At 57.3% G+C, this 27,456-nt stretch overlaps 3 protein-coding genes and 1 long non-coding RNA gene across 11 annotated transcripts; 1 reads left to right on the forward strand and 3 right to left on the reverse strand.

Moving 5' to 3' along the window:
• Positions 1-58: 58 nt before the first annotated feature.
• On the reverse strand, positions 59-9,077 carry EPN3 (epsin 3). 5 transcript variants are annotated; one of them, XM_084492288.1, is made up of 10 exons: positions 8,926-9,077; positions 5,688-6,337; positions 5,274-5,392; positions 4,044-4,127; positions 3,640-3,747; positions 3,434-3,518; positions 2,909-3,202; positions 2,018-2,128; positions 1,421-1,642; positions 59-1,250 (listed from the first exon to the last, which is right to left on the reverse strand). In XM_084492288.1, exons 2-10 carry the CDS (start codon positions 6,256-6,258, stop codon positions 934-936), a joined length of 1,911 nt encoding a protein of 636 aa, XP_084348414.1. In that variant the 5' UTR covers positions 6,259-6,337; positions 8,926-9,077; the 3' UTR covers positions 59-933. The 5 variants fall into 5 exon arrangements, with proteins under 5 accessions (XP_084348414.1, XP_084348416.1, XP_084348415.1 ...); XM_084492290.1 differs by lacking the exon at positions 8,926-9,077 and adding an exon at positions 7,667-7,797; XM_084492289.1 differs by lacking the exon at positions 8,926-9,077 and adding an exon at positions 7,389-7,523.
• On the forward strand, positions 7,486-14,195 carry LOC311420919. Its single transcript, XR_014684617.1, has 3 exons — positions 7,486-8,394; positions 11,883-12,039; positions 13,874-14,195. It is a non-coding gene; the product is annotated as an uncharacterized lncRNA (long non-coding RNA).
• Positions 9,445-24,351, reverse strand: MYCBPAP (MYCBP associated protein; the record flags this gene model as incomplete). 4 transcript variants are annotated; one of them, XM_084492281.1, is made up of 19 exons in its annotated part: positions 9,445-11,503; positions 13,373-13,558; positions 13,755-13,888; positions 14,391-14,506; positions 15,233-15,354; positions 16,177-16,452; positions 16,632-16,778; positions 17,348-17,535; positions 18,059-18,242; positions 18,578-18,686; positions 19,314-19,414; positions 20,104-20,219; positions 20,494-20,644; positions 21,369-21,484; positions 21,802-21,976; positions 22,475-22,578; positions 22,680-22,839; positions 23,426-23,550; positions 24,267-24,351. In XM_084492281.1, 19 exons carry the CDS (start codon positions 24,349-24,351, stop codon positions 11,381-11,383), a joined length of 2,718 nt encoding a protein of 905 aa, XP_084348407.1. In that variant the 3' UTR covers positions 9,445-11,380. The 4 variants fall into 4 exon arrangements, 3 of the variants coding, with proteins under 3 accessions (XP_084348407.1, XP_084348408.1, XP_084348409.1); XM_084492282.1 differs by lacking the exon at positions 9,445-11,503 and adding an exon at positions 12,755-12,894; XM_084492283.1 differs by lacking the exons at positions 9,445-11,503; positions 24,267-24,351 and adding exons at positions 12,755-12,894; positions 23,899-24,108.
• RSAD1 (radical S-adenosyl methionine domain containing 1) lies at positions 24,014-27,367 on the reverse strand. The gene is made up of 9 exons (XM_084492296.1): positions 27,200-27,367; positions 26,593-26,726; positions 26,305-26,509; positions 25,852-26,217; positions 25,710-25,773; positions 25,465-25,612; positions 25,336-25,390; positions 25,163-25,266; positions 24,014-25,047 (listed from the first exon to the last, which is right to left on the reverse strand). The coding sequence occupies exons 1-9, from the start codon at positions 27,350-27,352 to the stop codon at positions 24,798-24,800; spliced, it is 1,479 nt and encodes a 492-aa protein (XP_084348422.1). The 5' UTR covers positions 27,353-27,367; the 3' UTR covers positions 24,014-24,797.
• Positions 27,368-27,456: the final 89 nt, after the last annotated feature.

Genomic DNA, 27,456 nt, shown 5'->3' on the forward strand with positions numbered 1-27,456 from the left:
CCCCGTACCCACCCCTAAATCACCCCCCCCAAGGTGTAAAGAGGCGGCACGCCACAGCTGGGTGGAGAATTTTATTGTCGTACGGGCGCTTGATGGGGTCCTGGGTACAGCCGCAGAGCCCCCGGGACCGTGCAGGCACCGAAGCGGGAACGCCTGCCGCCCCCCCACCCCCTAAATCCCCCTGGACCCCCCCCAAAATCCCCTGGATCCCCCCCTAACATCCCCCTGACACCCCCCGAGCCCCCCCCGCCTCCACACCCCAACCCCAAGCAGCGGCTGCAGGGGTCAGGAGCTCCCGGTCCAGGCTCTGCTCGAGGCTCCCGGGGGGGGCTCCAGGGATTTTTTTGGGGGTACAAAGTCCGCTGAGCACACAGGGGGTGTGGGGTCGCCCCCCCCGGCTGGTAAATAACACAGGTGACAGCAGAGCGGGGCCGCGGGGCCAAGCGGAGCAGCGGCATCCAGGAGAGCGGGGAGAGCGCGAAGCATTCGGGGGGACGAGATTTGGCGGGGAGGGGGGCACGTTTTGAGGGAAAAAGGAGCAGAAAGGGATAAGCTCCAAATCCTCCCCGTCCCCCGGGACCGTCCCGTAGCGCAGCCGGCAGCCCCGGGGGGCTCCATGCAAGCGCCGTGGCAAAAAGGGAGCGAGAGCGCGGGGCCGGCACCGGGACCCCCGCCCGATGCGCGGGGCCCCAAAAAACGAAGCCCTTGCCACGGGTCCTCCGCCGGTGGCTGTATTGGGGGCACCCCATGAGGCCGGGCTCCTCTTGCGGGTTCCATGCTGGCTGCCTGTGACCCCCCCACCCCAGCACAAGGCATCCTCCGCTGCGGCGAGCGACCCGGCTGCCCTAAGGGTCTGTGCAGGAGGAAACGCCAAGGGGGCCATAACAGCCGGGGAAGGGGCGAGAGCCTACACGTGCTGCTGGTCTGGAGCCTTCAGAGGAAGGGGTTGAGACCCCCCTGCGAGGCTGGAGGGGCCGGGGGGCCGCTCAGCGGCAGTAAGGGCTGCGGGAGGGTGCTGGGGAGCTCGGGGAAGGGGCCGGCGCCGGCCTGGGGGAAGGCACTGGCGGAGGCAGGGAGGGCGGCGGGGACGCTGCTGAGGGGCAGCGGCAGCGAGGCGCTGTAGGTCATGGCGTTGACGGGGAGGCCAGCGGGCAGGCCGGGCACGGGCGAGCTGGTCCGCATCTGGTTGAGCGTGGGTTTGGGTTGCTCGGCGAGGCTGAAGGGGTTGGTGGGGGACGGCGTGCTGAGACCTGCAAGGAGACAAGGGGATGCGTCAAGGTGAGGTGCGTCGAGGCGGTTGCGCGTCCTCCGCACCCTCCTCCTCCTCTTCGTCCTCCTCGGCCTCCACCCCGAGCGCCCTTCTCCCACCCAATGCTTTGGGAACCCCAGGAGCATGTGGCCCTGGCACCCCGGGACCTACCCGAGAGGAAAGGGTTGCGCGTCTTGGCTGCCTGCGGCGGCGCGACCAAGGAGTCCAGGTTGACCAGGGAGGAGGCGGCGGGGCCGAGGAAGGCCTCGGGGGTTTTACAGTCCTTCCGCTCCTTGCAGGACTCGGCCAGGGAGTCTGCCAGGTTGGTGAGGTCGAAGCTCTTCGCCCCGTCCTGCTTGGTGCTGGGGAACAGGTCGCCGAAGGGGTCCAGCTCTGGGGCAGGGGAGACGAGATGCATGAGCCACCCGTGGGATGCCGACAGTGATGTGATGTCCTGCCCTCGTCACCCCCCGGGGCATTTAGGGGCACATCTTGCCAGATTGCAGCCTCTCTGCAGCAGGGCTGAGGCTGCAGCACCACGGGAGGCAGCAGGGATCGGGGACGGGGGTGCCCACAGGGACCGGGGCTACCCCCTGGGCTGCGGGGCACCCGAAGGCCACGGCACGGGTGGCTGCACGTGGGGACGAGCTTTGGCCACGCCAGCAAGGAGCCATGCAAAGATGCAGGAGCAGCTCCTGGCTGGAGGCAGGGACGGAGGAACGTCCCCACCAGCCCAAATCGGCCCCTGCCCGTGTCCCCGGCGCTTACCCGCGGGGCTGCTGGACTTGGCCGAGGAGGGCGGCTGCGAATGCTCCGGCTCCGGCTGCTCAGCCGCCTCGGGAGGTTTTGCAAACAGGTCGAAAGCGTCCCCCCCTGCAGCTGGGGGGAAGAGGTGAGACTCCAGGAGGGGGGCGAGCGGGAAGGCGAGGGGTGGGAGATGTGCAGGCGTGCAACGGGGGCTGCGGGGACGGGGTCAGCAGCACCCACCAGCCCATGGAGACCGGGATGGGCACAGCAGGAGCTCGGTCCCGAGCAGGCAGTGCCAGCCAAGGCAGCGGGGACAGGGCCACCAGGATGGAAACAGCACGAGGAGGCCGTTTTAACAACCAGTGCTTGCACCCAGGGCTGGTTCTGCTCTCGCTCCCCCTTAGGGACCAAAAATCAGGGCAACTCCCTGTGCATTTGGGGCAGCGGAAACAGGACTGCCACGAGGTGGGAGGAAACAACCGAGGAGGAACCGAGAGCAGCACCGAGCTCTGAAACCCACGTTTTTCCTATAAACAGCTCCCCACCTGCAACGTGGCAGGTGCGGACAGCAACCGTCCTGTCTCGGCGGGCACGTAGGGGAGTTTCGGGGGGAGCACAGCCAACAGGTATCGGGGGTGGGGGCACCACCCCGCTGCGGGAGCGCTGCGGTGGCTGCCACCCACTCCCATGGGAGGGCTCCGTTAACTGTGCCACATTAATTAAAGCAGACTACTGCAGGCAGAGAGAGAGCCTAACGGTACCCTGAAACCTTCGGCACACCAAGGAGCAGGCAGAGGTCCTGCAGGAGGTGCTCGCGGAGCTGGCTGCGGGACAAGGGGCACCCAGGACGGCAGCACCAGCCAGCGCCGTGCACGATCCCCAGCAAAACCAAATCCCTGCCCGAGGACTTACCAGGGTTAGGGGGCGGCTCAGCCACAGCAGCCCAAGGGTCGGTCGCTGGCGCAGCACCGGAGCCCTGGGCAGGAGGGGACGTCGTCCCCCAGGGGTCCCCGGGAGAGAAGCCAGAAGGGGCGGGCGCCTTCCCCCACGGGTCGGTGGCAGCAGGGTGGAAATCCCAGGGCCCAGCAGGGGTTTGCTGGGACGAGGCGCTCGCCTGGGGCAGGGGCTCCCCGCTGCCAGCTGGCACTGGCACCCAGGGGTCTGTCGTGCCGGTCCAGGCTGCCGGCTCCGCTTTGGGTTTCACATCTGAAAGGAGATGAGGGGAACGGGGTGGGGGGCAGAGGGATGCTGAATGTTAGGGATGCACCCAGGGACTGTGGCTTCCCACCAGCATCGCCACCCAGGCGTGCAGAGGATGGGGCAGAGGTGGGGGGAGAAGCCAAAGGTGCTGAACGGGTGGGAACCGGGCAGGGGCAGGGACTGGGGAGAGCACCCTGCCGCTGCCCCGAGCTGTGGCAGACGTGGAGCAGCCCCTACCTGGCACGTCCCACGGGTCGACAGACGTGTGGCTGGAGGGGGCTGGCACCGGCCCGAATATATCTGCCAGCTCCAGGATAGAGGACTGCGAACAGAACGGGAATAAAGGCGTAAGGGAAGCACAGCACAGACCTGCCAGCCCAGCCCAGGGCCACAGCGTCGCTCGGGAGCTGCATGTGCGGCCACCCAGGGCCCTGGTGCTTCACCTGGCTTTTCTTCATCTTATCCTCTTCCTCCTCTTCCTCCCCACCCTGGGCAGTCTCCTCCAAGGCTCTCTGCAGCAGGGAGTTCTCCCCTTGCCAAGCCCTCACCTCCTGCGGGGACAAGGGACGGGGCCGTGAGCGGGACGGGGCCCCCCAGCCGACACCTCCTCCAGGAGACAGACCCGGCGCAGGAGCTGCCACCGCATCCCCAGAAAGTCCCAGCATCCGAGCAGGGGTAGCTCCTGCGGGGCCGAGCCCACCGGGAGAGCACGCAGCGAACGTCCCCGCAGGAGCAAAAGCGAAGCAGGCGCCAGAGCGGGGCCGGCAGCGGGGCCGGCGGCCGCAGGAGGCAGAGAGAAGCCCAAGTGCAAGAGAGAGGAGCACCCGGGGCTGCGGGGCACAGGTACCTTCTCGTGCTCCTCTTTGCTCAGCGCGAGCGCTAGCTGCAATTGCCTTTCTTCGTCTGTGCTGGAAAGTGGAGGAAGTGGCTTCTGCCAACAGAGGAAATGGGGTGAAATTTCAGCTGGGCCTCAGCTTGCCGAGCGGCTCAGTGGTCGCCGTCCTTGCCACCAGCCTCCAGCAGCCCCTCGCCTACCTGCGCAGCGTGCCCAAGGGCTTGCTGCAGCCCCCAGCTCTCCAGCCCCCGAGCAGCCTGAGCTCGGGAGTCCTTCCCGTCCCCTCCTCTGGGGCATGGATGCTCAGACCCGAGGCAATTTTTGGAGAGGGGCCGTCCCCACGCCACCACGGCAGCCCCAATCGCCGCCCCACCACACTCATCCAGGGCTGGGAGCGGGGATGCCTGGTGGGGGTGCGCACGTGCACGGCCGTGCACGCGTGTGCAAGCGTGTGCACAGCCCAGGGGGGCTCCGAGAGGCAGCGCTTTCGAGAGCATGTTCCTACAGAGCTCATCGCAGCAGCGAGTGGAAGCTATAAATACTGCATTTCCAGGACTAAAATAGGGATACGCACATGCTGTTCAGCCTCCAGAAGAGCCACCAGGCAGGGGAAGGCAGGCAGTGGCAAGCACTGCCTCTGAAGCGTGTCCCCTGCCCCGGCAGGACCGAGGACGTGATGCTGGGTGCCAGCCCCCCAAGGACACTGCCCACGTCCTTGGTGTGCCCGGCCGTCCCCGCATGGGCTGTGCCAGCCGGCAGCAGTCTCAGCCGGTGTGCAAATAAAGCCGTGCCCAAAGAAAAGGGGCAGGAAGGAGAGGGGACAGCCCTGGGGGAGGCTGCACAGCTGGGGCTGGGGCTCGTTTGCTGCCCGCATCCCCGCTCGGCTCTGCCAGCTGGAGAGGAGCAGCCGCAGGCAGAGGCAGCCGTGCCCCATGCAGCGGGACGTATCGCCTCCCGACCAAGGCAAGAGAAACGGGACCAGAAGACCTCGGTGGATGAGGGCAGCTAGGTTTGGTGTCTCAGCCTTGGTGCTGTCCCTGCAGGCACGAGGACGGGCAGCATGGACAGCCGGTGCCCCCGCTGCCTGCTGGTGACTGGGATGCAGGCACAGCACGAGCAGCCCGGTGCAGTTGTGGGTCTGTGCACAGCCCTCGTGCAGCCCCATACCCGCTGTCCTCCACAGGGGCTGAGCCCCCACAGATAATCCTGGGTGTGGGGCACACCCCGGCCCCACGGCCCTACCTTCTCGGCCTCCTCCCGACTCATGGCCAGGGCGAGCTGCAGCTGCAGCTCCTCCTCGCCCGTCGTCTGCGGCCTCGCTTGCTCCAGGTCAGAGGCGAACCGTGGGGATGAGGACGATGCTGGGAGAGAAAAGAAGACGAGGTGAAGGAGCAGCGTTGGGACATCAGGGAGGAGACCAGCCACCAGTCCAACAGCCTCCCTGACCCCATCCACAGCTCCACAGGTGGTTTCCCCAAGGCCCATACCCCCTAATTAACACCTGCGACCACAAACGAGCTGCACACCGCAGCCGAGCATCGCCACCAGCACCCCAAAAAGCGGAGGGGGAGCGCTGGGGTGGGCGCAGCAAACCGCACACAGCTCCCACCTCGACCCGCACGCAGCTCCCACCTCCTCCCCGCCGGGAGCACTCACAGTTGAAGGAGGAGGGCGAGCCCCGCGTCCGGCCGTAGTCGTCGCCGTAGGGCGATGCGCGGCGGCCGTAGGCGGCCTGGTGGCTGCCGCTGCCCATGCCCTCGAGGGCCATGCGCTCCTTGGTCTGCAGCGCGTGCGCCCGCTCCTGCTTCAGCCGCTCCTCGTCCTTGAGCAGCGCCATCACCTGCTTCACCTTCTCCCGGATGTTGATGCCCTGGTCCTTGCCGTCGCGGTCGACGTACTGGAAGTCCTTCAGCGTCTGGATGGTGTAGAGGTTCTCCCGGCACTGGTGGGTCACCTTCTCGGAGCCGGTTTTGATGAGGTAGTCCAGCAGGGTGAGGGCTTTGTAGACGTGGCGCCAGTTCTTGCCGCTGTCGTTCAGCCGCCGCCAGATCATGCCCATGACCTCGGCGAAGGCCACCGTGTTGAAGGTGAGGTCGGCGATCTCCGACATCAGGGAGCTGGGGGGCCCCCAGGGGTCGTTGGAGGTGGCCTCCCGCACCTTGATCTCCGCCTCCGAGTAGTTGTGCACGATGTTCTTCACCTGACGCCGCAGGGCCGAGGTCGTCATGGCTGCGCCCTGCCCGGGGCCCGCCGGCGGCGAGCGCTGCTGGCGGGGAAGGGACGGGCGCTCACGGCCTCACCGGCACCTGCAGCGGGGAACGGGGACACAGAGACCTCAGCACCAGCCCCGTGCCACCAGAGCCCCAGCCCAAAGCCCTCAGCCGGCACCGAGGACGCTTCTCAAGGTAGAAGGGCCCGTCGCCACCGCGTCTGACGCTCACCGAAAGCAGGAGGGATGCAAGATGCTCAGGGTGGAAAAAAATATCTTAGAGAAAACCGATACCTAGCACTGCAGAGCTGCCAAGAGATTTGGCTTCGGATTCAGCAACATTTGGATGAGCTTTTACCAGGCGCTTCTGCTGCGACGAGCACCCACCTGCAAATGGCAGCTCCCTCCCCCAGCCCCAGGCTGCCTCCGGGCCCCAGCCCCCTGCAGCGCACGGCCTGGGGGCTCCCCTGCACCCCCCCCCGAGGCTCCCAGCGCCGCCAGGACACGCTGGGCGAAAATAAAGGCCTGGCGTGACTCAGAGCCTGCCCTGACAGTTTTGCTGAGCAAACTTGGTGATTTTGCTTCTGGGATGGAAACACGTGCTGCTGCGGGGTTGCTAAATCAGGGGGCTACCCCGGCGCCAGGCCAGCAGACAGGGCGGGTAACCCAAAACCCGCTGCAAAATCCCCAGATCCTGCCCGAGCCTACCCTGTGCCCATCTCCTGGCACGGGTGGCTGCTGTCGAAACGCGCCCACGAGGCTCCCGGCTGACTTTTCCCCGCATCCCCTTCCTGTGGGGTGGCCACGAGGCACCCATGGGCACCCTGACGCTGCTGCTTGTCACCACGGGTCCCTGCCGTGCCACCAACCAGGGCTGGCAGGGCCGGGAGCTGCCCTGGGCCCTTGCTGCTGGGAAATGCCCATCCTTCACCAGCCAAACCACGTGGCTCGTCGTTGTCCCATTTTCCTGTGACCCCATCACAGCTCTGTGCCCTGCTCCACGCTAGCCTCACCCACGGGGCGGTCAAACACCACAACCCTCATTGCCTTGGGGGATCAGCAAAGCCAAGAGGCAGAGAGGCTGGAAGCAGGCTCCCCACCGCCGGGCTGGGAGCTGAGCTGCTCAGAGCTCCCACCCCAAAACTCACCGGCAACGCTTCCCCACTCCACGATAAGGCTGCCGGGCACAGGCCTATCTCCCCTGCCCAGCCACGAACGCGGCCGCCGATTACCGGTGCCCGTCCCAACACCCAGCTCACGACGCCGGCGCCTCCCTGCACCGCAGCCACCACACCGTGGCCGGCCTCACCGCCGGCACTGGGCTCTCCAGCCGCCGCAGAACCGCACCGGGGCCGTGCCGACGTGCCCACGAGCCACGCACGGCACCCGCCGCGCTGCCGCGCAACCCGTGCAACCGGTCCTGCACCTCCTGCTCCGGCGGGACGGCGGCACCGCGGCACCGCCGGCGACGTCCCCGTGAGTCAGAGCAGCCTGGCACCGCCGCGCTCGCAGGCGGCCCGAGTTTCTCTCCCCCGACGCTTCCCTGTGTCGATGCCCTTTCGCAACGCCGCTGCTCGGCGCGGCCTTTGGATCCCACCAGGAGAGCCTGGCTCGGGCGGCCGCGACGCTGCTGGCGCGGAAACGCCTTCGGGACGAGGGCAGCGGCGCGGCAAAGTCCTCCGGGACTTGGCTCCGTGCTCTGCTTTCCACCGCCACCCAGCAGGAAGATAAAGTCACGCTTTCCAAAGGTGCCACCGGCCCAGCAAACACCGGCGTGCCCGTCCATCGGCCTCCAGAGAGGGATGTCACCTCCTGTCCCCAGCGGGTCCCCCCCTAGCCTGGGAGAGCCCCAACCCAGTGCCACCGGCTCCGGCACCACTCGTCCCGGCCGGAGACCTGGTCCCAGATGGATTTCACCAGGCTTCTGCGAAGTCTGCGTGGATAGAGCTGGGAAAAGGGGTTGGGACAGCGGGTGGAGGAGCACGGCCCTGGCTGGAGCGCTGCCAGCGGCGTTGGAAGCAGCGGGTTTGTACCCAGCCCGGTATCCCCCCGGAATATAAAGGCAGTGAAACAGAAGCTGTGCAGGAGATAAGGCAGCAGTGCCCGGCAGCTCATATGGAATTACTGCAGTGACCTTGAGCTGGAGGCTGCCAGGTGGGAGAAGGACACCGGGGGCTGGGGACAGGTCCCCATCGCCCGTGTCCCGGCGCAGGGCACTGCGGAGGAGAAGGGGATGTGGAAGCGGGGGGGGGGACGCAAGGGTGGGGGAGCAGGAACGGGGTCAGGGGGGAGCAGGAAGGGCTGGGGGCACCCGGAGGGGGCACGGGCAGAGGGGACAGGGGCTGGGGGCACCCGGGGGGGGGCTCGCTGGGTCCCCGCTCAGGTGCGGGGCTGGGAGGGCGCAGCGCCCGAAATGGAGGCAGAGCCCCCCGGCGGGCAGCACCGGCGGCTCCAGGGGACCGGCGGGGACCGGCGGGGACCGGGACCCTCCCCCGGTGCGCAGCGGGACCCCGGCACCCCCCTGCACCCCCCGGTACCCCCCGGTACCCCCCAACCCCATCCGGGCCCACGGCGGATCCGCATCCCCCCCCCCCCCCCCTTGCGCTCCGCAACCCCTGCGGATGCTCGGGGCCGTCCAGAACCTTCCTCCCTCTCTCCCTCCCTCCTTCCTTTCCTCCCTCTTACCTCGGCCGAGCCCCGCCGTGCACGGAGGGGGCCGGCACCGGCACCGGCACCGGGACCGCGCACCGGGGGCCGGGAGCGCGCAGGAGGCGGCCGCAGCCCTCCCGCTGCCTGCTGCGCGCCGCCGAGCTGCCGGGCAGGCTGGGCAGGTCCCGGCTGCCCGCCTTAACCCCTTCGGGGCCGAGCGAGCCCCGGCCCGGCCCCCTCCAGCCCTTTAACGTGGGTGTCCCCCCCCCCTCCCCGTGTCCCCGAGACCCTAAAATCCGAACTAGCGCACTCCCCCCCCACCGGGGGTTGGGGGATGCGGCGCCGAGCCCCTGCCCCGCCGCATGCGGGAGGCGGGGATGCTCTAAATGCTCAGTCACTGCCCCTCGCTGGCAGGCTGCCAGCTCGTTTTTTTTTATATATATATTTTTTATATTTTTTTTTTCCCTCCCCCCTTATTTTTAGACAGGAGCCGGCCATCCCCAGGCTTGGAAGCGCCTCCCAATGATGCTGACCTCCCTCCCCCCCCCCCAGCAATGCAGCTCCCTCTCTGGTACCCAAGGCCGCCGCCGCCGCCCGCTGCAATTTGAGTTCGGCAAAATTTTTGCCCGGGATCTAAATTTGGAGCGGCTTCTTCCCCTGCTCCGAACAGCTCCCAGAGCCTGGCTCAGGGAGAGAGGGAGGCATCAGATGACATTACAGAATAAGTCATGTCTCTCGATTGCTTCAGTGCCACCCCCACTCTCCCGGCCTCTGCCTTCCATTTTAATCAGTGACAGGCCTTCAAGTAGTACGGATATATATCATCTTTTTTAATATCACTGCCATTTGCCATAACAGAAAGCATCTCCTGGGTGCCGAGGCACTGGGGAGGGGATCACACCCCCCTGCTGTTTCCCCCACCAGGGAGTGGACCCATCTCGCCCCGGGCCCTGCCTCGGGTCACGGGGAGGAGGCATCAGGGAGGCCCTGGGCTTCCAGGGGCTTTGTGGATCTCCTCAGCCCGATTTCCCCGACAGGCTCAGGCCAGCTGAACACGCACCCAGTCCCGCTCCCGGCTGCGGCCTGTGGGAAGAGCACTGCCATGGGGTCAGGCAGGAGAGCAGCCGGCCAGGGCAACCCCAAAGGAAGGCTCCCACCACCCCGCTCCTGGGGATTTCTCTCTGTTTTCCACAGCTCAGCAGGGGCAGAGGGCCCAAGAAGGCAGCTTGATGCCCTTCAGGCACTGCCTTTTCCTCTTCCTGAAGAAAACACCCTACAAGCAGCAGCAGAGCTGTGCACACATAGGGCTTGTTGGGTGGTCTGCACCCTCGTGAAGGAAGTGGTGAACCAGCGAGGCTCTAAAGCTGATTTTTTCCATCTTTGGGGCAAGCTGGCTGCTCACCCAGGCCCCTTCTACAAGTGAGAACCTTCTGGAAACGTGCTGTCACCTTCCACACACGTTTTCCTGGAAACCCCTTCCCAGCCTAACAGCGGTGGTGTCTCCAGGCCCCGCGTCACGTGTTGGTTCTGGTATGCGGCGTGCAAGGCCAGGGAGGTCACTCACCTCAGTTACATAGCAAAGAGCAGGAATTATTAACACTAATACAAATAGTGCCCGCGTTTGGGGGAGGAGGAGGAGCGCTCTCCTTGCTAGGACGGGCACGATGGGGCCTGGAGCACCCCCGCGTCCTTCAGCGCGCAGGACTGACCCGCTCACCAGGGCTGGGGCTCCAAACATAAAGCTCACAGCTCAGCTCACAGCAGGCCCGTAAATGAGGGGTATACGTGTTTCTAAGGGTGTGTTTGGGAAGCTGGTTCTAATTTCACCCCATTTCCAGTCACGTAACTTGTGCCAATCAGTGTAAAAAATAATAACGGAGCTGGCTCAGAGATACAGCAGCCAGGGCGCAGAATATTGCACTTGTTGGCCCAGCCCAGCCCTTCCCCTGCTCTGTTTGTACATTGTCCCCAAGGAGGTTCTTGTCCAAGGCTGTAAGAGGCACTGGCAAGATTTATGACAAAAAAGTATAGACTATTCCCAGCACGCAGATTTGTTCTCCTTTGCAGAAAATCTTATGCCACCAGCCCCAGGCCTCCAGGCTCCTCCCTTGGAACGGGAAGGAGAGAACAGCGTCTGACATCCTTCCATCCGTTACTATGTGACTAAAGGGACATTTTCTTTTATCTGTTTTCTTACTAGCAAGATTTTCTGGGAGCAGAGGTATATGTGGAGCCTGGTTTCTATAGGCTGGACCAGATGCATGGGCTTTGCCATCTTTCAATGTGAGACTGCCAACTAGAAGCATTCCTGCCTCTGAGACAATCACGTTGTCTCTGTTACGTGCAGACTGCCTCTTGTCTAGAAGACAGATGGCTTGAGCTGTTTGAGTTGGGCATATTCACAAGCTGATAATGATCTCCAGGGAGGCAGGAGCTATTGTCAGAGCCTGTGAGACACACCCCAACTTCAGGCCTTTTTCCTCTCTGATTCTCAAAATGTTGCTGAAATTCTCACTCCAGTAATGCTGAGCAGAGACATTCCCTTTGTGGTTCTGTGCCCGCTACGCCAGAAGAGGCTCCGTCCTTCCACAGAAGCCAAATGCTCCTTCTCGCCCTGCTGAGAGAGAGCACCTCAGAACATGAAAGGTCTCACCTGGCCAGCAGAACAAAAGAAGCTACAGATTTGCCAGGAGCTGAGGGAAAGAACAGACACATTCTCCAGAGATAGCAAATGAGTTAAAACAAGAAACAAAAAGAAAACAACTCTGCACAAGGAAGTTATTTGGTACTGCATGTGGCTCTGAGACGCGTGTCGGTGTGGTTTCCCATGTAAAAGAGCACGTGCCTGAGGCACACATGCCTGGTGTAACCGTGCAGCCATGTACAGAATTTGTAACAGTAATGCTTAGCATGGATATGAATCTGCTGTCTAAGAACCTCAAAGGTATCATGAACCTCAATTAATAATCTACATTGATGTCATTTATTTACAGGGCCAAAGCCTTTCTGGGGAATGCTGTCCAGCTGCTTGAGCAGGAAGGCTGCACTTCACCCACGTACGGTGCCAGGTCAAGGGAGACCCTGCTTGCCCTGCCTTGGAAGTCTGCTTCGACCCAACCCCAACAGCAGAGCAAACAACATTAAGAATGGGTATGTTTCCACAAAAAAAAAAAAAGCTCCATTCCAGCTGTGAAGCACAAGGAAACCCAGACAGAAAGGGGTGATAAGCAGAGATGCACACGCAGGCTGACAGAGACAGGAAGAGTGGCTCTAACACAAGGCCCAACCCTGCTCTCCATATTTATAGCATGAATTTCACTCATTTTAATTCAGGAGCGATTAGTCTTGGAAGTAAGCAAGTAAGAGTTGACTCAGAATGGGGCATGGGTACATTAGGCTGCATAAAGAGAGACTGCATGATCAGCACATGAATAGTTATGTGTGTAAGTGTACTGGGTCTAGAAAAGGCAAGGTGGCACATCCCTCAGAATACTGCATTTTCACTGAGATCCTGAATGCCCCAGAGAAGCCGCTGTCAATAAGTCCTGAGAGGAGACTGGACAAGCAGTCAAGAATATGATCAAAACCAAGATGGATTTTTCTAAGCTACTGTCCTAATCCTTGGGCTCATGAGTACAAGGGACACCCTACTTGTTTTTCAATCTTGCTTGGCTAGCAAGCAGACTGACATCTCTCATCCTGACTGGCACTTTTAAGTTTTTCTTCCTTAGTAGAGATACCAGTGTTTCCTGGTCTTAATGGTTTTGGAGCCTGTGATATCTCTTGCCTTGTCTCTCATTGGCAATTGACCACCCGCAGAAGTAACAATCCCGTCATTACTTCAGAAAGAAGAATCTCCACTGGATCTGTGTAAAAATGGTTATTTATTTAATTCTATGTCTAGTTACAAAGTGCTTTGCTCTCCCGCTTTATAGCGCCATTTTTCTCTAGCTCTTCAAATAAAGAAACCATTTTGCTCACCATTGAATCCAGCAGCCCATAGACCTGCAGCAGAAATTAACAGAAGATGGTTGCAGTAAAAATGGATGATGAAATCTTGATGACACGACTGACAACACAGAGATAGTTTCTCATGCAGGAGCATATAAACGTACAGACACGCACACAACCACATAAAAGTGGCTGCCTGCTAGCAGATCTTAGCTCTAGTAATAACTTTTCTGGCTATGAAGTGTGTTTAACATTATCCGAGATACAATTAATTCTGCTGATCCCTCAAGAGTCCGCAAGCATGCTAAAGGCATCCCAGATAGAAATCCCGCATGTGGCTATGCAATGCCTGGATTTATGTTAACAGGCTCCAGGCTGGAATAAAGGACATCCTACCTTGTATTTCACACTTACCGTGCCACAGAATTATGGACATACATTTGTCAGTTTTCTGAGTTTAACAAAATGCTTACTGCTCCACCTAAGCTTCAGCACAAGCAAAACAAAAGGTAAAAGCTTTGGCCAGACTCACTTCAATGTAAAGCTTTTCCTGGTACGTCCCATACAAAATAGGGTCCACCTGGTCCTGAGGAGGTTCAACGGGGTCTGTAACTACAGCTTCTACAGGTTGTGCTACCTCTTTCACCTTCTGTGATGAAGTGGAAGATTTCAGCTTTTTCTCATCTTTTACTTTTGACTTTCTTCTGTTTGGAAATTCCTATTCAGGGACAGAGGAGGAAAAAAAGGGTGACAGATCAGAACACCTTTCAGATTGTAGCAAGATGCACCCAGCAATCAGCACCTCTTTTGGTGGATTGGAAATCAGCTCAAACTCATGATATGCAGCCTCAGAATGCACCGCACTGTCACCAGAACCCAGTGCTCAAGTTTTCAGCAGGGATCCCAACACTTACCTCCTTCTCTTTCCCTGCAGTCTTTGTTGTTCTTTTTTTGTCTTCTCTATCCTTACCACCAATTGACCTTCTCTCTTCTTTTCTACTAGTTATTTTGTCTTCTTTTCCTCCTTTTATAGGTTGTTTTACTTCCACTACAAAAGAAAGAATTCCAATTAACCCAAAGCAACATTTTCACGTCCAGACAGACAAGCCTGTTGCACCTACGCACTGTAAGCATATTATTTTTGCCACGTATTTTGCTCTTTTTAATTCATCTGAGCTGTACTGCACTGAAAAACAATGACCTTGAAGAGTACTTTGTTTAAATGAACAGGTCTCAAACATACATCAGAACAAGCTTATATAAGAGATAAAAATGCGATAGATTTTTTCAGTTAGTCAGTGTGAAAAGCAGGGCCAAAATCCAGCTAAATTAAAACGTTTATTCATTTTTCTCCATGCATGTCCGTGTTTTTAATACCAAACCTCAGATCACAACTATTATCTCACACACTGCTGTTTTTTCTGATGCGTTTTCTTATAAAAGCTTTGAGGGGAAACAGCTGACATTGCTGTTTCAGCTGCAACTCAGCAAGTTTTCTGGATTGCCACCAGTCCATGGAATCTGCCTGCTGTGCTAAAAGCACCATTTACCTGTTTCCTCTGGAAGAACATCTACACAGGTGTCCTTCTCAGGCAAGCCAAGCAGGGATCTCAGCTTCAGAGAGTGACTCACCAGACCATCAATTGTTTCACGCCACAGCTGGAGACTGAGAAAAGTATCAGAAACAGAAGGGAGACAGCACAGCAACTGGGCATTTTGGGGTGGAAAGGTAGGGGCAAGGCCATCTTCTTTTACCCAATGCCCAGGAGCCTTACAGCAAAGAGCTGCTCTGTCCAACTAAACCAATACAATCACACCTAACATCTAAAAATCTGGGCAGAGAGAAGCTACATCACTTTCCTTGGGTTTGCACGTCAACAGGCTCACATGGACCCATAAATATTACTGGGTAACTAGGTCTCCTGCTCTTCAACATGACACACTGGTAAATCAGCACTGATCTGCTGCGTGTACCGAGAGGAACCCGCACTCCTGTGATTTAGAAGCAGCTAGCAGCTGTTGGTATGTTTACAGTCTGAAAGCTTGAGCAAAGAAAAAAGAAACTGCATGAGGGAGGATACAGTTATCTGAGTAAAAGGGTACAGAAAATTACCCAAAGATTTCATAAACATATCCCAGAATAATCTTGCCAGAAATAACCTTGTGTACTCCCCAAAATTACATGAATATTCTAAACTTATCTCCAGAAAGAAATGGCATTTGGGTCCTAGACAGCTGCTATAATTACTCTATTAAAAAAAAAGCATAAAAAAAAGACTTCTAGACCTCACATAATTACATGCAATCTGCATCACAACACTTGCAACTGAACTTGTTAAGGCTGTTGATTGTACAAGGCATTTATAAGCTTTGTCTTGCAAAGGTAACACACCAGGTTTGATACAAAAGGTCTGACTGGGTTGGCCTCTCTTCAACACACAGCTCCAGTGCTGCCTTATTGAGCTGGGTCAGTGCTTCTTCTCGCTGCTCCTCCGTCGGGATCAAGTTTATAGCCTGATGTGAGAGAAACAAAACACTTCTCAGTTCTCATTCCCAATTGTCTGGTCCCTGACCTCAACGGAACACACCACAGATTTCTTCCTGGACACTGGTCTGAAAGGAGGTTGCACAGGGCACTTGCACACCCAGACATGGCTGGAGATTTAGGCAAGGAGCACAGGTTACCCAAGATCTGAGAAGCAATCCCAGATCTCCCAGTTAGATTCACCCACTGTAAGCCCCTCTGCAACTCTACAGGTAGAACAAGTCTAGCACGTTAGAAGACCTTCTAACAACACAGAACTCTTCTAAGAGCAGAGAAGCAGCAGAAGTTTCCAAGAGAACACTACAGAAAAACTGCTGACAGAATCCAAACCACTCTTGCTTTAATCTAGGGAGGTCTGCATTTTATCCACAGCCTGCCGTGAGTGCCCGCTTAGAGCTCTGATGAATAGGGAGGACTCTCCAAGGAGAAGAGCCCTTGGGGAAGCCACAAGAGGCTGTGGGATTAAGCCTGCCCCCCGCATTCAGTTCTGGGATGACAGAAAGCTAATGGGGGAAGAGCTTAAAATATCTATTACATTGTCTGGTTCTCTTTTCTTCGTCACACAACAGCCCTCAGAGCCTCTCTTGGGAATTTCTTTACAAGAGCACTGAGGGTGTGGTCAGCAGAGCTGATGTGCTTTTCTGTAACACACATCATAAATCTGCTCGAGCTCAGAGAACATTGGAAGCAGACCTTTGGGTGGGCTCATGCTGGGGTACGCCAGGCTATTTGTAAGGAAAATGAAAAGCCCATCGGTTTGTCACGGCGCCAGAGGGAACAAGGGTGACCACCTGCTTAAAGTCCTCGAAGGAAAAGTTCCACGCTGAGGGGCCTGGCTCTTCCTCTTCCACCTGCACTTGACTCAGAGTCACATCGAGTGAGTTCCTCCAGTCTGGGATCTCTGTCGCACTCCACTGAGTGGAGAGAGCCTCCGAGACGCTCTCCTGGAGCTGCACGTCCTCCACGCTGCTCGTCGAGGGCACTTTCTCCTCAGAGGCTGAAGGGACGGTCATGTGCTGTCTCCACAGTTCCTGCAGCTGCTTAACCACTCGATGCTGATAATGCAACTTTGATAACAGGGGAAAGGTAAATAGCAAAATGCGTTGTGCCTTTCCTCTACAACATTCATTGTTCAAGCCACTATGGCAAGCTGTGTCAGCCCCCAGAAAGCCACGGACGCACTGGCCCCGCTGGTTTTCTTTCCCTGCTGTTTCACCCGTGTAGCCCATTAAATAGCAAGCCTCACCTTGGGATTCTTCCTGTGGAACAACTCTTCCTCTGTGACATAGGCATCCACAGGAGATGGGGTGCGCTCTGGGGTCCGAATTCGGACAAGAAGTTCCTTCAGAGCCTCTTCTGCTATGGCAGCACCCTCTTGAGCAGCCAGCTCAGACTGAGGCAGCACAACAAGCACAACGTGAGTCCCCGCTCCGTGTACAAGTGCACAAGCAAATTCACACCCACTCTAGTAACTGCATGTATATTTTATACAGTATTACAAGGAAAAGAATAACTGCAAACCCCACCACACCAAGCAATACTTACAGAAGCTTTTCAAATAAGCCCCACAGAAAATTCCCCAACAAAATACACTTTTCTATGCATAGTGTAATTTTCAATTTATACTTTACTTGATATCGTACTGTATTACACACAATCCTATCCCCGCTAATTAATGAATTTCATTACAAACAGAAAAATCTTCTTTAAAAGGACCAGTGTGAACTGTTCAGGTGGCATAATCACATCTTCATTAATAACATTACAATAAACTGCAGAGTTCTTAGATTTTATTTTGCAAACCTGCTTAAATACGTACAGACGTTCTGTAAATAAATAATCATCTCACTCTCAGCCTTAATTGTAGAGCAATGAAAATACCATGTCTTCCACTCCCTCCCTTGTCCTCTATTTGCATATTAAGTTCAAAGCTCACATTTACACAGTTACATGCTTGGTTACCTCCAGTTTCTCTCTGAGGTCAGCCAATTTATCCTCATACACAGCAATTCCCCAAAGGGTCACCTGCAGCAGAGCTCCTCCTAATAACAGGGGATGTGTCCTAAATTCCCAGGACTTGCTGAAAATGCCAGCTCTCTCTGACTTGAAAAGAAAGACAAACTTTCTAGTTTCTCCAGGCAAAATTACACCTGAAATTAGAGAGAAAAATGTGCTGCTCTGTAAGAATCCACCTGATTAACACAGCTCTTTTCCAATCCCCACCAAGTGTCCTCATCTCCTCATAAGACTCTTTCCCCATAGCTTAGCTGGCTATCACACCTCATCCAACAATTTTTCTCTCTCCAGATTTACACCAGTTACCATGTTACTGAACTGGTATTACTTCCATTGAATGCTCCTTTTACAGCAAAGCTCAGTACTCTCTCTGGTAGATCATACCCAGTCCGCCATCAGAAAGTGATTCACTTCTCAGCTTTCCACCCATTTACATTCAGAGCAGGAGCAACCTCCTTTCCTTCAAGTCCCATGAAAAGGATCTGCCTCACACACCTATTTTGGTGTGAGTCAGCTCTGACAGCCAGGGTGGCTTCCTAAGAAGATTCACCCAGGAGGCTTGCTCTGCCATTAGTCAGACTCAGCAGCTCAGATAACACCTGAATATGTACTCTCTGCTCCGTGCACAAAGGTCTCAGAGCTCAGCAGTTCTCATACCTGGTCTGGCATCAAAGTAAAAACACTGCATCCGCTTGGTTTCTCTGGAGGGAATCTGCTGGAGAAGCCTCCTCCAGTTATACCAGACAGCAGCTGTGCCATCGTTGCTCACCGTCAGGAAGCTTTCGGCTTTTTCACCAGCCACAGTCTCAAAAGTGAGACGGGCAGCAATGCCAACTATATGCTGTGAGGAAGAGAGAAGGACAAAGATAACAATTTCTGCTCTGTCTTGCCTGAAGTCACACCACAAATAAGGGGTTGAACATCGGTCGGAGAACTTGTAAGGCAGGTCCAATGAAGCAGCCATTATACAGAGTGCACCTGGGAGTCTGAGCATCACGCCACAGACAGAGCCATCACTTCTGCTTCCAGACCTCTCTGGAGAAAACGCAGGGACACTCTGTTATGCTCAGAATAAATCCCCCATTCTCCAGCCTGGGAGTGACACTCATTGTACAGCCGTGACTCGGGAACTCAAGCAAGCTTAGCTCAACGAAACAATAAGAAGTGCACAATTACCCTGCAAGAAGTGATGCAGTTGATCCAACGAGCAGGCTGGCCACAGAAATCTAAAGACGGACCCCATACTGCTTCTGGAACCAGATCATAATAATCCCCTAAGGAGTCACTGCAGAAGAAAATAACAACAAATGTTTCCGTCGAGTGAAATTCGCTTTCTGAGGTGGGAGAACAACTGGTGGCTTACAAGACCCTGTAAGAAATAAACCCCTACCTAGTGCTTTTCCACAGAGCTCTCTCTCTTTACAGAGCCCTGCAGATGTGGCAAACAAACTCCAACTAAAGACTTGCCACCACCAAAGAGGACAGGACAGCCAGAACAATAAGGAGAAGAATGGTATCTGCTTAAGGAAGGCTTGAGGGTACGACTGAGTAAGGAGAAAAGGGGTCCCTTGTTACAGACAAAGAGGGCAGGGGAAAAGAGAAAAACCGGTGATGGAAGTGGAAGGCTGCAAAGGGACAGCCAAATGGAGATCATTTAGAGCACAGTCTCCACCCCGACCGATGTAAGCTGAGGAGCCACACAGAGGCAAGACTGGAGGAAAGGCCTGAGAAAACTTCCCTGACTCTTGCTCCTTAGTCATTAGGCCACTCGACTCCTAAATCTGTCGATTTTAGCATTGGCACATGCCTCTCACTGTGCCCCTGTGCTCTGGGTAAGAGCAGCTACAGAGATCCCTACAGATGGATGGTGCACACCCCAAATTGTTTATTACTGTCATGAAATAAAACTTACAGGGTCTCAGAATCTTCAGAACTGGTGGAACATGGAAAAGACTGCATTGAGACAGACGTGAAGGGCTGCCCTTTACCGATCACCTCCAGTCCGTCCAGATCCTGGACATACAGAGAAATGACCAGCCCTCAATTTCTCTTTTCTATAGAAAAGTCAAATACTGGGCAAATGTACCAACTGAATCAAGTAAAGTGAAGCTCAGATACCTCACTCTTAATAGTTTCTAGATGTACCCAACAGATGTGTAAGTTAGACAGGAATTAACTGCTTCTGAGTCTCCTGACAACCATAGATGACGGTATTCCTCACCACAAATGCTTCATGGATGGGAAGTCTCCTTCTCACATCATTCTCATCCCAAGAGCCATGCTTCTTGAAGAAAAAGGTGAGGTCTATTCAGTTTTTAAAAGGAGGGGCTAACTGCCTTCAGATTTTGTATGCAACCACATGGGGAAAGGTGTCTTCCTTCCACCCTAAGGCACAAAATCAAAGTCCTACACCAGTATTTGGGGTTTCTTTTTGTTGCCCAGGTCTTCGCAGCTGCATGCTGCTGGTTCAGGGTCCTATTCTGAGGCTCCCAGCCCAGTCCATGCATCACTTAGACAGGCCAGACATCTTTCATGGCTGTGGCCCTTTGGAAATGTGGAAACTGCTAAGATCAGTACTGCGGGGCTAAGCTTTAGGTTCCTAATGTTTTTTTCAGATCCAGTCCTTGGCAATTTTATGTTATTGTACAGCATTTCATTAGAGATGAGAGACACAAAGAATTTTCATGCTCCTCTAGTCTTACCGGCTTATAAAAGTCTAGCTCCTCTAGGACAGATTTTAGCTCCTGCCGTCGGCGCTTCAGGAAAAGACTCTTATCCCAGGTTAGACGGAAAGGGATCCTCTTCGGAGGCTTCAGACCTGTGGAAATACCCAAGAGCTCACTGTCTAAATACCCACATGCCTATTTATTTCACTCATGTCTCGTAGTGTGAGTTTCATTCCAGCAGTGTGCTGGGCACGTCACAGAAATTACAGCACCACAGCCTTTCGTGCAGCAAGCCTACCTCTGGATTACTGCTGGCCTGAGTGACGGTGACGAGCAAGTAGCTCGTGCTACAGCTGCCAAAAGGGACAACGATAATGGGAGCCTCTGCACTAGGAATGCTACAGCCTCCCTGCAAGGCTCCCTTACCCGTTTCCATTCGCACAGTGTGGGGTTTCCCCACGTGAGTGACTGGCTCTGGGTAGCCCCGCTCCCTCTGAGTCAGGGTCAGCATCAGGCCGGTGAGTTCATCTCCGATGCGCTCGGGCTGCCTCCAGAACTCGCTTCCTGTTCGGTAGCCCTAGGGCAGAAAACGAGGCTGCCACCAAGAATTTCAGAGATGCTGAGAAGAGAGCTTCCTGCTATTTTCACAGGGACTCGAAGCTAAAAGGAAGGTGGTGTCCAACACTGCTTGTGAGGATATTTTAGAAGTCTATAAATTATTCCTTTTCTGCAGGGTAAGCCAGAATTTTTAGCAGGCTGCTGTCAAAGACAAAAGAAGACTTTCTTCTATCTAGTGCTACACACAGGTTGAATGGTACTAAAATAATACAGCACATAAATTAGAATCTTTGAAAGAATTATAAATGTAAAAAAAAAGTTACCATAGGGTACTCCCATAATCCTCCTGACGTACCCATACCCCTTTCTCTGTGTAAATTCCTAAAATTCAAACTATCTGACCTTTCTGGCCCTGAAACAACTGTGGCACATCCCCAGTACGATGTTCAGGGCATGTCACTCCTGTAAGAATCACGAAATGGCACAGCCCATGTACAGCAGCTTGTTAGCAAGGAGCCAAGGCACACCACCACTTCTGTCTGACTGGTACAGAGGGCACAGTTCGTGTTTTCATTTTTAAAATCACCGAAAGCTCTGCCTGCATACTAGGCTGAAGGACTCAGAGTGAATGACTTTGATAAGTATCTAAAGGCAGAGCTGCACAGATGTTACTCACAGCACCTGTGTCTGAGCTCTTTCACAAGAGCAGAGCCATCAGGACGCAGAACAAGTGGGGCTCTCACCTTTCCAGGAAACAGGGCAGGGAGACTGCGGTCAATGAGGTCACGTTCTTCCTGGATTTGTCTGTAATCCTCCGAGATGCTCATCAACAACTCATTTTCCGGCTTCTGAAGAATTTCTGTAAAGAAGGAATATCAAAAGTGCTGCGCTTCTTCTGAGCGTACCCGTTGGTATTGTGGCTAGGTGTAACCCCCATCTACTGTCTCCTATCAGGTCCCCTGTCCTTCCCCCAGCCAGAACCACCAGCTCACCCCCCCACAGCACCCAGGGCCCTCTCCAGACCCCGGCACTAGCAGTGTGGGGAGCCTGGAGAACCTGGAGGCAGGCTGTAATGGCAGCAGGACCAGCCCGGGTTGGCTCTGCCCACTGAAGTGTGTGGTGGTGCCACCAAACAGCCCCACGTCCCCGCAGAATTTATAGCTCGGCTCCTCTCACCTCCTAGATACCTCTCCTGCTTTCTCCTGATGGCCATATTACGGTGCCAGTTCTGGAGAGCTTTGTGCTCTGATGGTGGGGCCTGACGAACCTTTTTCTTTCTCTCTCCTCCATGTTCTTCTTTTAAAACTGCTGCAGTAACATCTTTACAAGGAGCTTCAATAAAATCTGCTAGCTGAAGAGAAATGAAACATTAAATTGACTCTTAATGCACACAATGCTAATGCAACAAAAAACGGGACAGCAGAGGAGAAAAGAATTCTTCAGACTGGCAGCATCTTCACCTCATCACCCTGCGAGGAACTAAAACGTGGCATTAGGAACACACTCAAAAACAACGGAGGGATTTAGCTGAGTAACTGGACTCAAGCTCTGGCATTGCTGCATCACCAGCTGTTCCCATGCTGATGCCGTCAGCAGGAGCAGAAATGGAAGAGGAAGCCTCTGTAATTCTTCCCTTCGTGACCTCCGCCTGCACACACGACTTCAAAACCTGCTGGGGCAGTTTCTCTGAAGGCAAGCCCCACAGAGTAGGACAAGGCAGGGAAAACCACACCTCAAGCCTGACCTGTTCTTGATAGGTGCTGAAATAAATCATAAAGTACTTTATACATCACATTCCACCTCTAGAAAAGCGCCGCACAGCAACATTTTTGCAATTTTAAAATCCAACCTGAGTGTTTCCTCTGGCCAAGGCTTCCATCTTGAACTCCTGCAGACTTCCCAAAATGTGGTGAGGGAGAATCTCTTCACAGCCATCACCAAACTGTCCTGGTCCTACAACAGAAATAAACAAGCAAACAACCCCCGAGACAGGTGACTAAAGCTAGGCTTGACAAAACCAAAAATCAAAGGCAAGATGTGGAATTTAACCATACCAGAAAAAATCAGCTGTTCCTCGGGTGCCCTTGGGAAGACAGGATATGCCACCAGGAGATGGGCCTTCTTTTTTGTCTCTTTGGGTTGATATTTTCGAATGAGGAATTTCCTCCTAACTGGAATTCTCCCATCGTCACGGGGAAGGTGTGGAGCATGGAGCTTCAAAAATAACCATCACGATGCAATTAGTGACACACTCACTCACCTTCATTCCTTCTGACCCTTCCAGGACACACAGACAAGTCCTATCGGTGCACGCTGCTCCTCCTCAGAGAGGCACGTTACCTGACTGCGGAGATACCAGTTTAGCTTCTACCTCACTCTTCTTGACTCTGCATTATAACTGGGACAGGGAAAAGAGTTTTAAATTGCTTTCCCGGTAATTTTCTGCTGTGTCACTTGGTGTCAAATGCTTCCACTCACATGGCTTGACCCGAGTTTTGGAAAGCAAGCGGTGGTAGCTACTAAACAAAATACTCTTCTCATTAGATCAGGAAGTTGGAAATGTAGTTCCAAAAGGGCAGGTGAAAACATCGCGTCGGGATCAATAACCCTTTACTTTTACGGACTGAGCCTGATAAGCCTGACAAGTCATAAAAAGCAGCACAGGCAAGAGGGAATGGGAACTGAACTCTAGCAGTCGGTTTTGGTTTAAATGAATGTACAGGACCCTCTGTTAAACACATACACACACACAGAGGAAGTTTCAGTGAAAGCAGCTTTTTCTATGAGTAAAAATACATACTTTTTCCAGGTCCTCTAGCTTAATTGCAAGTGCCTGGATGTCATCTCCTCGCAGAACGTATGGAACAGGCTCTGGCTCCTCTAGAATCGTTGAGATGGATTGTTCACATGCCTTTTCCTTCTTGTCTGAAACACAGAAGGGAAGACCTCTCCTTCACTCTCCCGAAGAAACTTCATCTTCCTCTCAGCCTGCCTCAAACCGTTTTTCCAGCTGAACTGTTCTTTTCAGGTTACGCGGGACAATTAAATTCAGCATCTCTCATGCTTGGAAGATCAAAGTTTAGGAAGCTACAAGGGCCAAAGTGGGTCACTAGGATTCAGCTGGGTCATGCACTTTGTTCTTGATGACAGCAAATTAATGAGATAAATACTCCGTGCTATCTGCACCTGGAAGAAATCTCAGACAAGTTTCCTTCCCCAGTTCCTAGCACAAGCACACGACTCCAACGCATCGGCCACGAACCAAAACTTCACCTCAGAAAGCCGCCACCCCTCCAGAGCACCCAAACTGCAAAAATCCCTCCAGAACCGGGCACGTAAACTGCTCAGAGAGACCCCAAGGCAGGAATCAGCCGCAGGCAACGTTGGGTTGGTTTTGTATCTCGTTTTATTTTTGACCCGTAAGTCCTTCCAGCACCTCCTTTACCCACAGATACACACAGAGGAGCCTCTCGGATTAAAAAAGGCGAAGGGAAGGGGACAAAAAGGGGAAGGCGCCACCTGAGGCCTGCTCCCCCCCGTGCACTCGGGACGCGCAGGGCCCGCAGCACCCCCACACCCCCACCCCCCCGGCTCCAGCCTTCAGCTCCAGCCCCCTGCGACCCCCAGGGCCGTGCCCGTACCCGCGGGGGTCCCGGCCCGCGGCTCCTTTCGGCCCTGCCCCGCGGCCGATCCCCGCCTCCGCGCCCCTCGGCCCTGCGCCTGCATCCCCCGGGGCCGCGCCGCGTCCCCATGGCAACGGCACCACCGAGAGGAGCCCCCGCGGCCCAGAGCGGAGCCCGGCGCCACCGCCCCCCCGGCGCCCCCTGGCGGCCACCGGGCTCGGACCTCCAAAGGGGGGGTCCCGGCCTCGTCCCCCCGCTGCCTCAGGGCTCGGAGCCGCGGGGGGCTCCGCGTTTTGTCCCCCCCTCAGCCTCCGGGCTTTGTGTCCCCGCAGCCTTCACGTTTTGTCCTCCAGCAGCTGCTGGGCGTTGTTCTCCTCATGGTTTTGTCCCCTGCCAGCCTCCGTGCCTTGTCCCCCCACAGTCTCCATGTCCCCGCCGTGCTTTGTCCTCCGTCAGCCTCCTGCCCTCGTCCCCCCGCAGCCTGAGGCTTTGTCCCTCAGCGGGCTCCAGGCTTTGTCCCCAAGCCTCTGCGCTTTGTCCTCCACGAGCCTAAGGGCCTTGCACCCTGCCAGCCTCCGTGCCGTGTCCTCCATGAGGCTCCGTGCCTTGTTCCCCCACAGCCTCCGTGCCTTGTCCTCCATGAGCCTCAGGACCTTGTCCTCCAGCAGCCTCCTGCCCTTGTCCTCCACGACCTTCTGTGCCTCGTCCCCCGGTGCCGGCCGCGCGCTGCAGCTGGCAGAGCAGTGCTGGCAGCAGCGAGTCCAGCACCGCCAGCCCCTGGGGCGTGCAGCGCAGACCCCTGGGGGACAGCAGTGGCTGAGCCCCAGCCCCACACAGGGACCCCCCCAACCCCACACAGGGACCCCCCTGGCCCCATGCAATGCCCCCCCCATCCCAGTGCCCCCAGTACTCACCGGCCGTCCAGGAGCAGCCAGCCCTGCTGCTGCAGCGCCATCGCCTCCCCCGGCCCCCCGAACACGGCCCGCAGTGGCAGCTGAGGGGAGAAGCGCCCCCAGCGCTGCAGGGGGTCGTTAGCGGCGGCTCATTAGCAGGGATCCCCCCCACACGCACTCTGTTGGTGCCTCACCTGCTGGGTGATGCCCTCGTCCGTGCGCAGCCCCAGGGCGAGCAGCTCCTCCAGCCTGCGGGCACAGCGAGGTGTTAGGGCCCGTAGGGTTGGGGTGGGGGGGACACACGGGGGACGCCCCATACTCACTGCTCCAAGGGGCTCAGCGCCACCCGCCTCCGCGTGCCGTGCCCGTGGCTCTGCACCTCCCTCATCCAGGCGTCGGGATCTGGAGTCTGGACGCGGGCCTCCCGCTGGCGGCTGCCCTCACCCCACGGCACGAACCTCCCGTGCGCCCCTGCAACAGCATGTGGAGGAGAAGGGGGTGCAGGGGGTGCACAGCCCTGTGCCCTGTGCCCCCCCTGCCCTGCTGCCACCCTTCTCCATGGGCTTACCCGGCCCCACACCGACGTACTGCTCGGCCCGCCAGTAGGACAGGTTGTGGGTGCTGAGGGCGCCCTGCGGGACAGCGGTGTGGTGGGTGAAGAGGGGCAGAACCCGCTGTGGGGGCATAAAACGGGGCTGGGGGGGGCTCACCTTCCTCGCAAAATTGGACACCTCGTACTGGCGGAAGCCGGCGGCCGCCAACACAGCCCGGGCGGTGTGGTACATATCGGCCAGGAGGTCCTGGGGGGGCGTGGGCAGAGCCCCCCGCCGCACCCGTGCCTCCAGCGCCGTGCCCCGCTCCAGCGTCAGCTGGTAGAGGGCCAGGTGGTCGTCGCACAGCCCCAGCGCCGCCTCCAAGCTCCGTGCCCAGGCCTCCCGGCTCTGCCCCGGCAGCCCGAAGAGGAGGTCGATGGAGGTGCGGCCGGGGAAGAGCCCCCGCGCCGCCTCCACCGCCGCCCGCGCCTCGTCTACGGTGTGCTCCCGGCCCAGCAGCCGCAGCTCGGTGGCATCCAGCGACTGTGGAAGGAGCACGATGGCAGCGGGGCTGTGTGGGGCCATGGGGGGATAAAGGGGGACAGGAGGGGACAGGGGGGCCCCTCTCACCTGCACGCCAACTGAGAGGCGGTTGACGCCGGCCGCCTTGAAGCCGGCGAGGCGCACGGGGCTGGCGGAGCTGGGGTTGGCCTCCAGCGTCACCTCGGCTCCAGCAGGGAGGTGGGCGGCCTCCGCAGCAGCCTCCAGCACGGCGGCGATGGTGTGGGGGCTGGCCAGGCTGGGGGTGCCCCCGCCGAAGAAGACGGAGGTGACGCTGCGGGGACAGCGGGGAGGCTGCGGGCGGCTGTGGAGGGGGCCCCAGGACCCCCACCCGGAGACCCCGAGCTGGGCACCCACCTCTGCACCCGGCCGAGGCGGAGCAGGGTCTGTGCCTCGCGCACCAGGCAGGCACGCACGGCCGCCTCGTCCACCACTGGCACCACGTACTTGTTGAAGCTGCAGTAGGAGCAGTGCTTGCGGCAGTAGGGCCACTGCGGGCACAGGGCAAGAGTGGGGGGGGCGGCCGGGACCCACCCTGGGCACCCCCGTGTTGCCCCCAGGCTCACAGCACGCATGCCGTGGGTGCCCCCGTTGGATGCACGTCGCAGAGACCCCCACAGCACCCCCACACGTGGCCGGGGGACCCCCATGTGCAAGCCCACCAGGTCCCACCTGCAGCCCCCCCTCCGTGTGCACCCCCGAGGTCCCACGAGCAGCCCCCCTTTAGGCGTGCAAGCCTCCAGGTGCCACGCGAAGCCCCCCCAAGTGTGCACCCCAAGTGTGCACCCCCCGCTTCCCACGTGCAGCTCCCAAAATCCCCCTTGTGCGCACCCCCAGGGTCCCCTGTGTGCCCCCCATGGTCCCCACGTGCAAACCTCCCCGTGCGCCCCCCTTGTTCCCAGGTGCCCCCCCCTTATTCCCGTGTCCCCCCCCCCGTTCCCAGGTGCCCCCACCGGTCTCTCACATGCACGTAGAGCGCGGCTGTCACCGCTCCCCTCGGAGCCCCCGGTTCCGGGCCCGGCCCCGTTCCGGGAGCCGGGGCCCCCCCCGGGTCGCTCCCCCGGGGCCGCCCCGCAGCGAGCGCGGCCGCGGCCGGGCGCCAGCCCCGCAGCGCCATGGGGCAGCGGCACCGCTCCGGGACCGCCCCCGGGCCAGCCCCGGAAAACCGGGGGGGGGACCGAAAGGGGGGGTGAGGAGGCAGCAGGGAGCCGCGTTTTGCCC

This window comes from Aythya ferina (assembly GCF_964211825.1).
Source record: "Aythya ferina genome assembly, chromosome: 18".
Taxonomy (NCBI): Eukaryota; Metazoa; Chordata; class Aves; order Anseriformes; family Anatidae; genus Aythya; species Aythya ferina.

Bases quoted from the DNA above. Each gene is read 5' to 3' on its own strand.
- EPN3 (XM_084492288.1), bottom strand. From the start codon at position 6,258: ATGACGACCTCGGCCCTGCGGCGTCAGGTGAAGAACATCGTGCACAAC. The intron at 3,519-3,639 runs GTGAAGCACCAG...TTCTGTTCGCAG, and splicing joins ATAAGATGAAGAAAAGCCAG to TCCTCTATCCTGGAGCTGGC. The intron at 1,643-2,017 runs GTAAGCGCCGGG...CCCCTGCCCCAG, and splicing joins CAAGTCCAGCAGCCCCGCGG to AGCTGGACCCCTTCGGCGAC.
- RSAD1 (XM_084492296.1), bottom strand. From the start codon at position 27,352: ATGGCGCTGCGGGGCTGGCGCCCGGCCGCGGCCGCGCTCGCTGCGGGG. The intron at 26,218-26,304 runs GTGAGAGGGGCC...CTCCTTCCACAG, and splicing joins GCCTCTCAGTTGGCGTGCAG to TCGCTGGATGCCACCGAGCT. The intron at 25,267-25,335 runs GTGAGGCACCAA...GACCCCCTGCAG, and splicing joins ACGAGGGCATCACCCAGCAG to CGCTGGGGGCGCTTCTCCCC.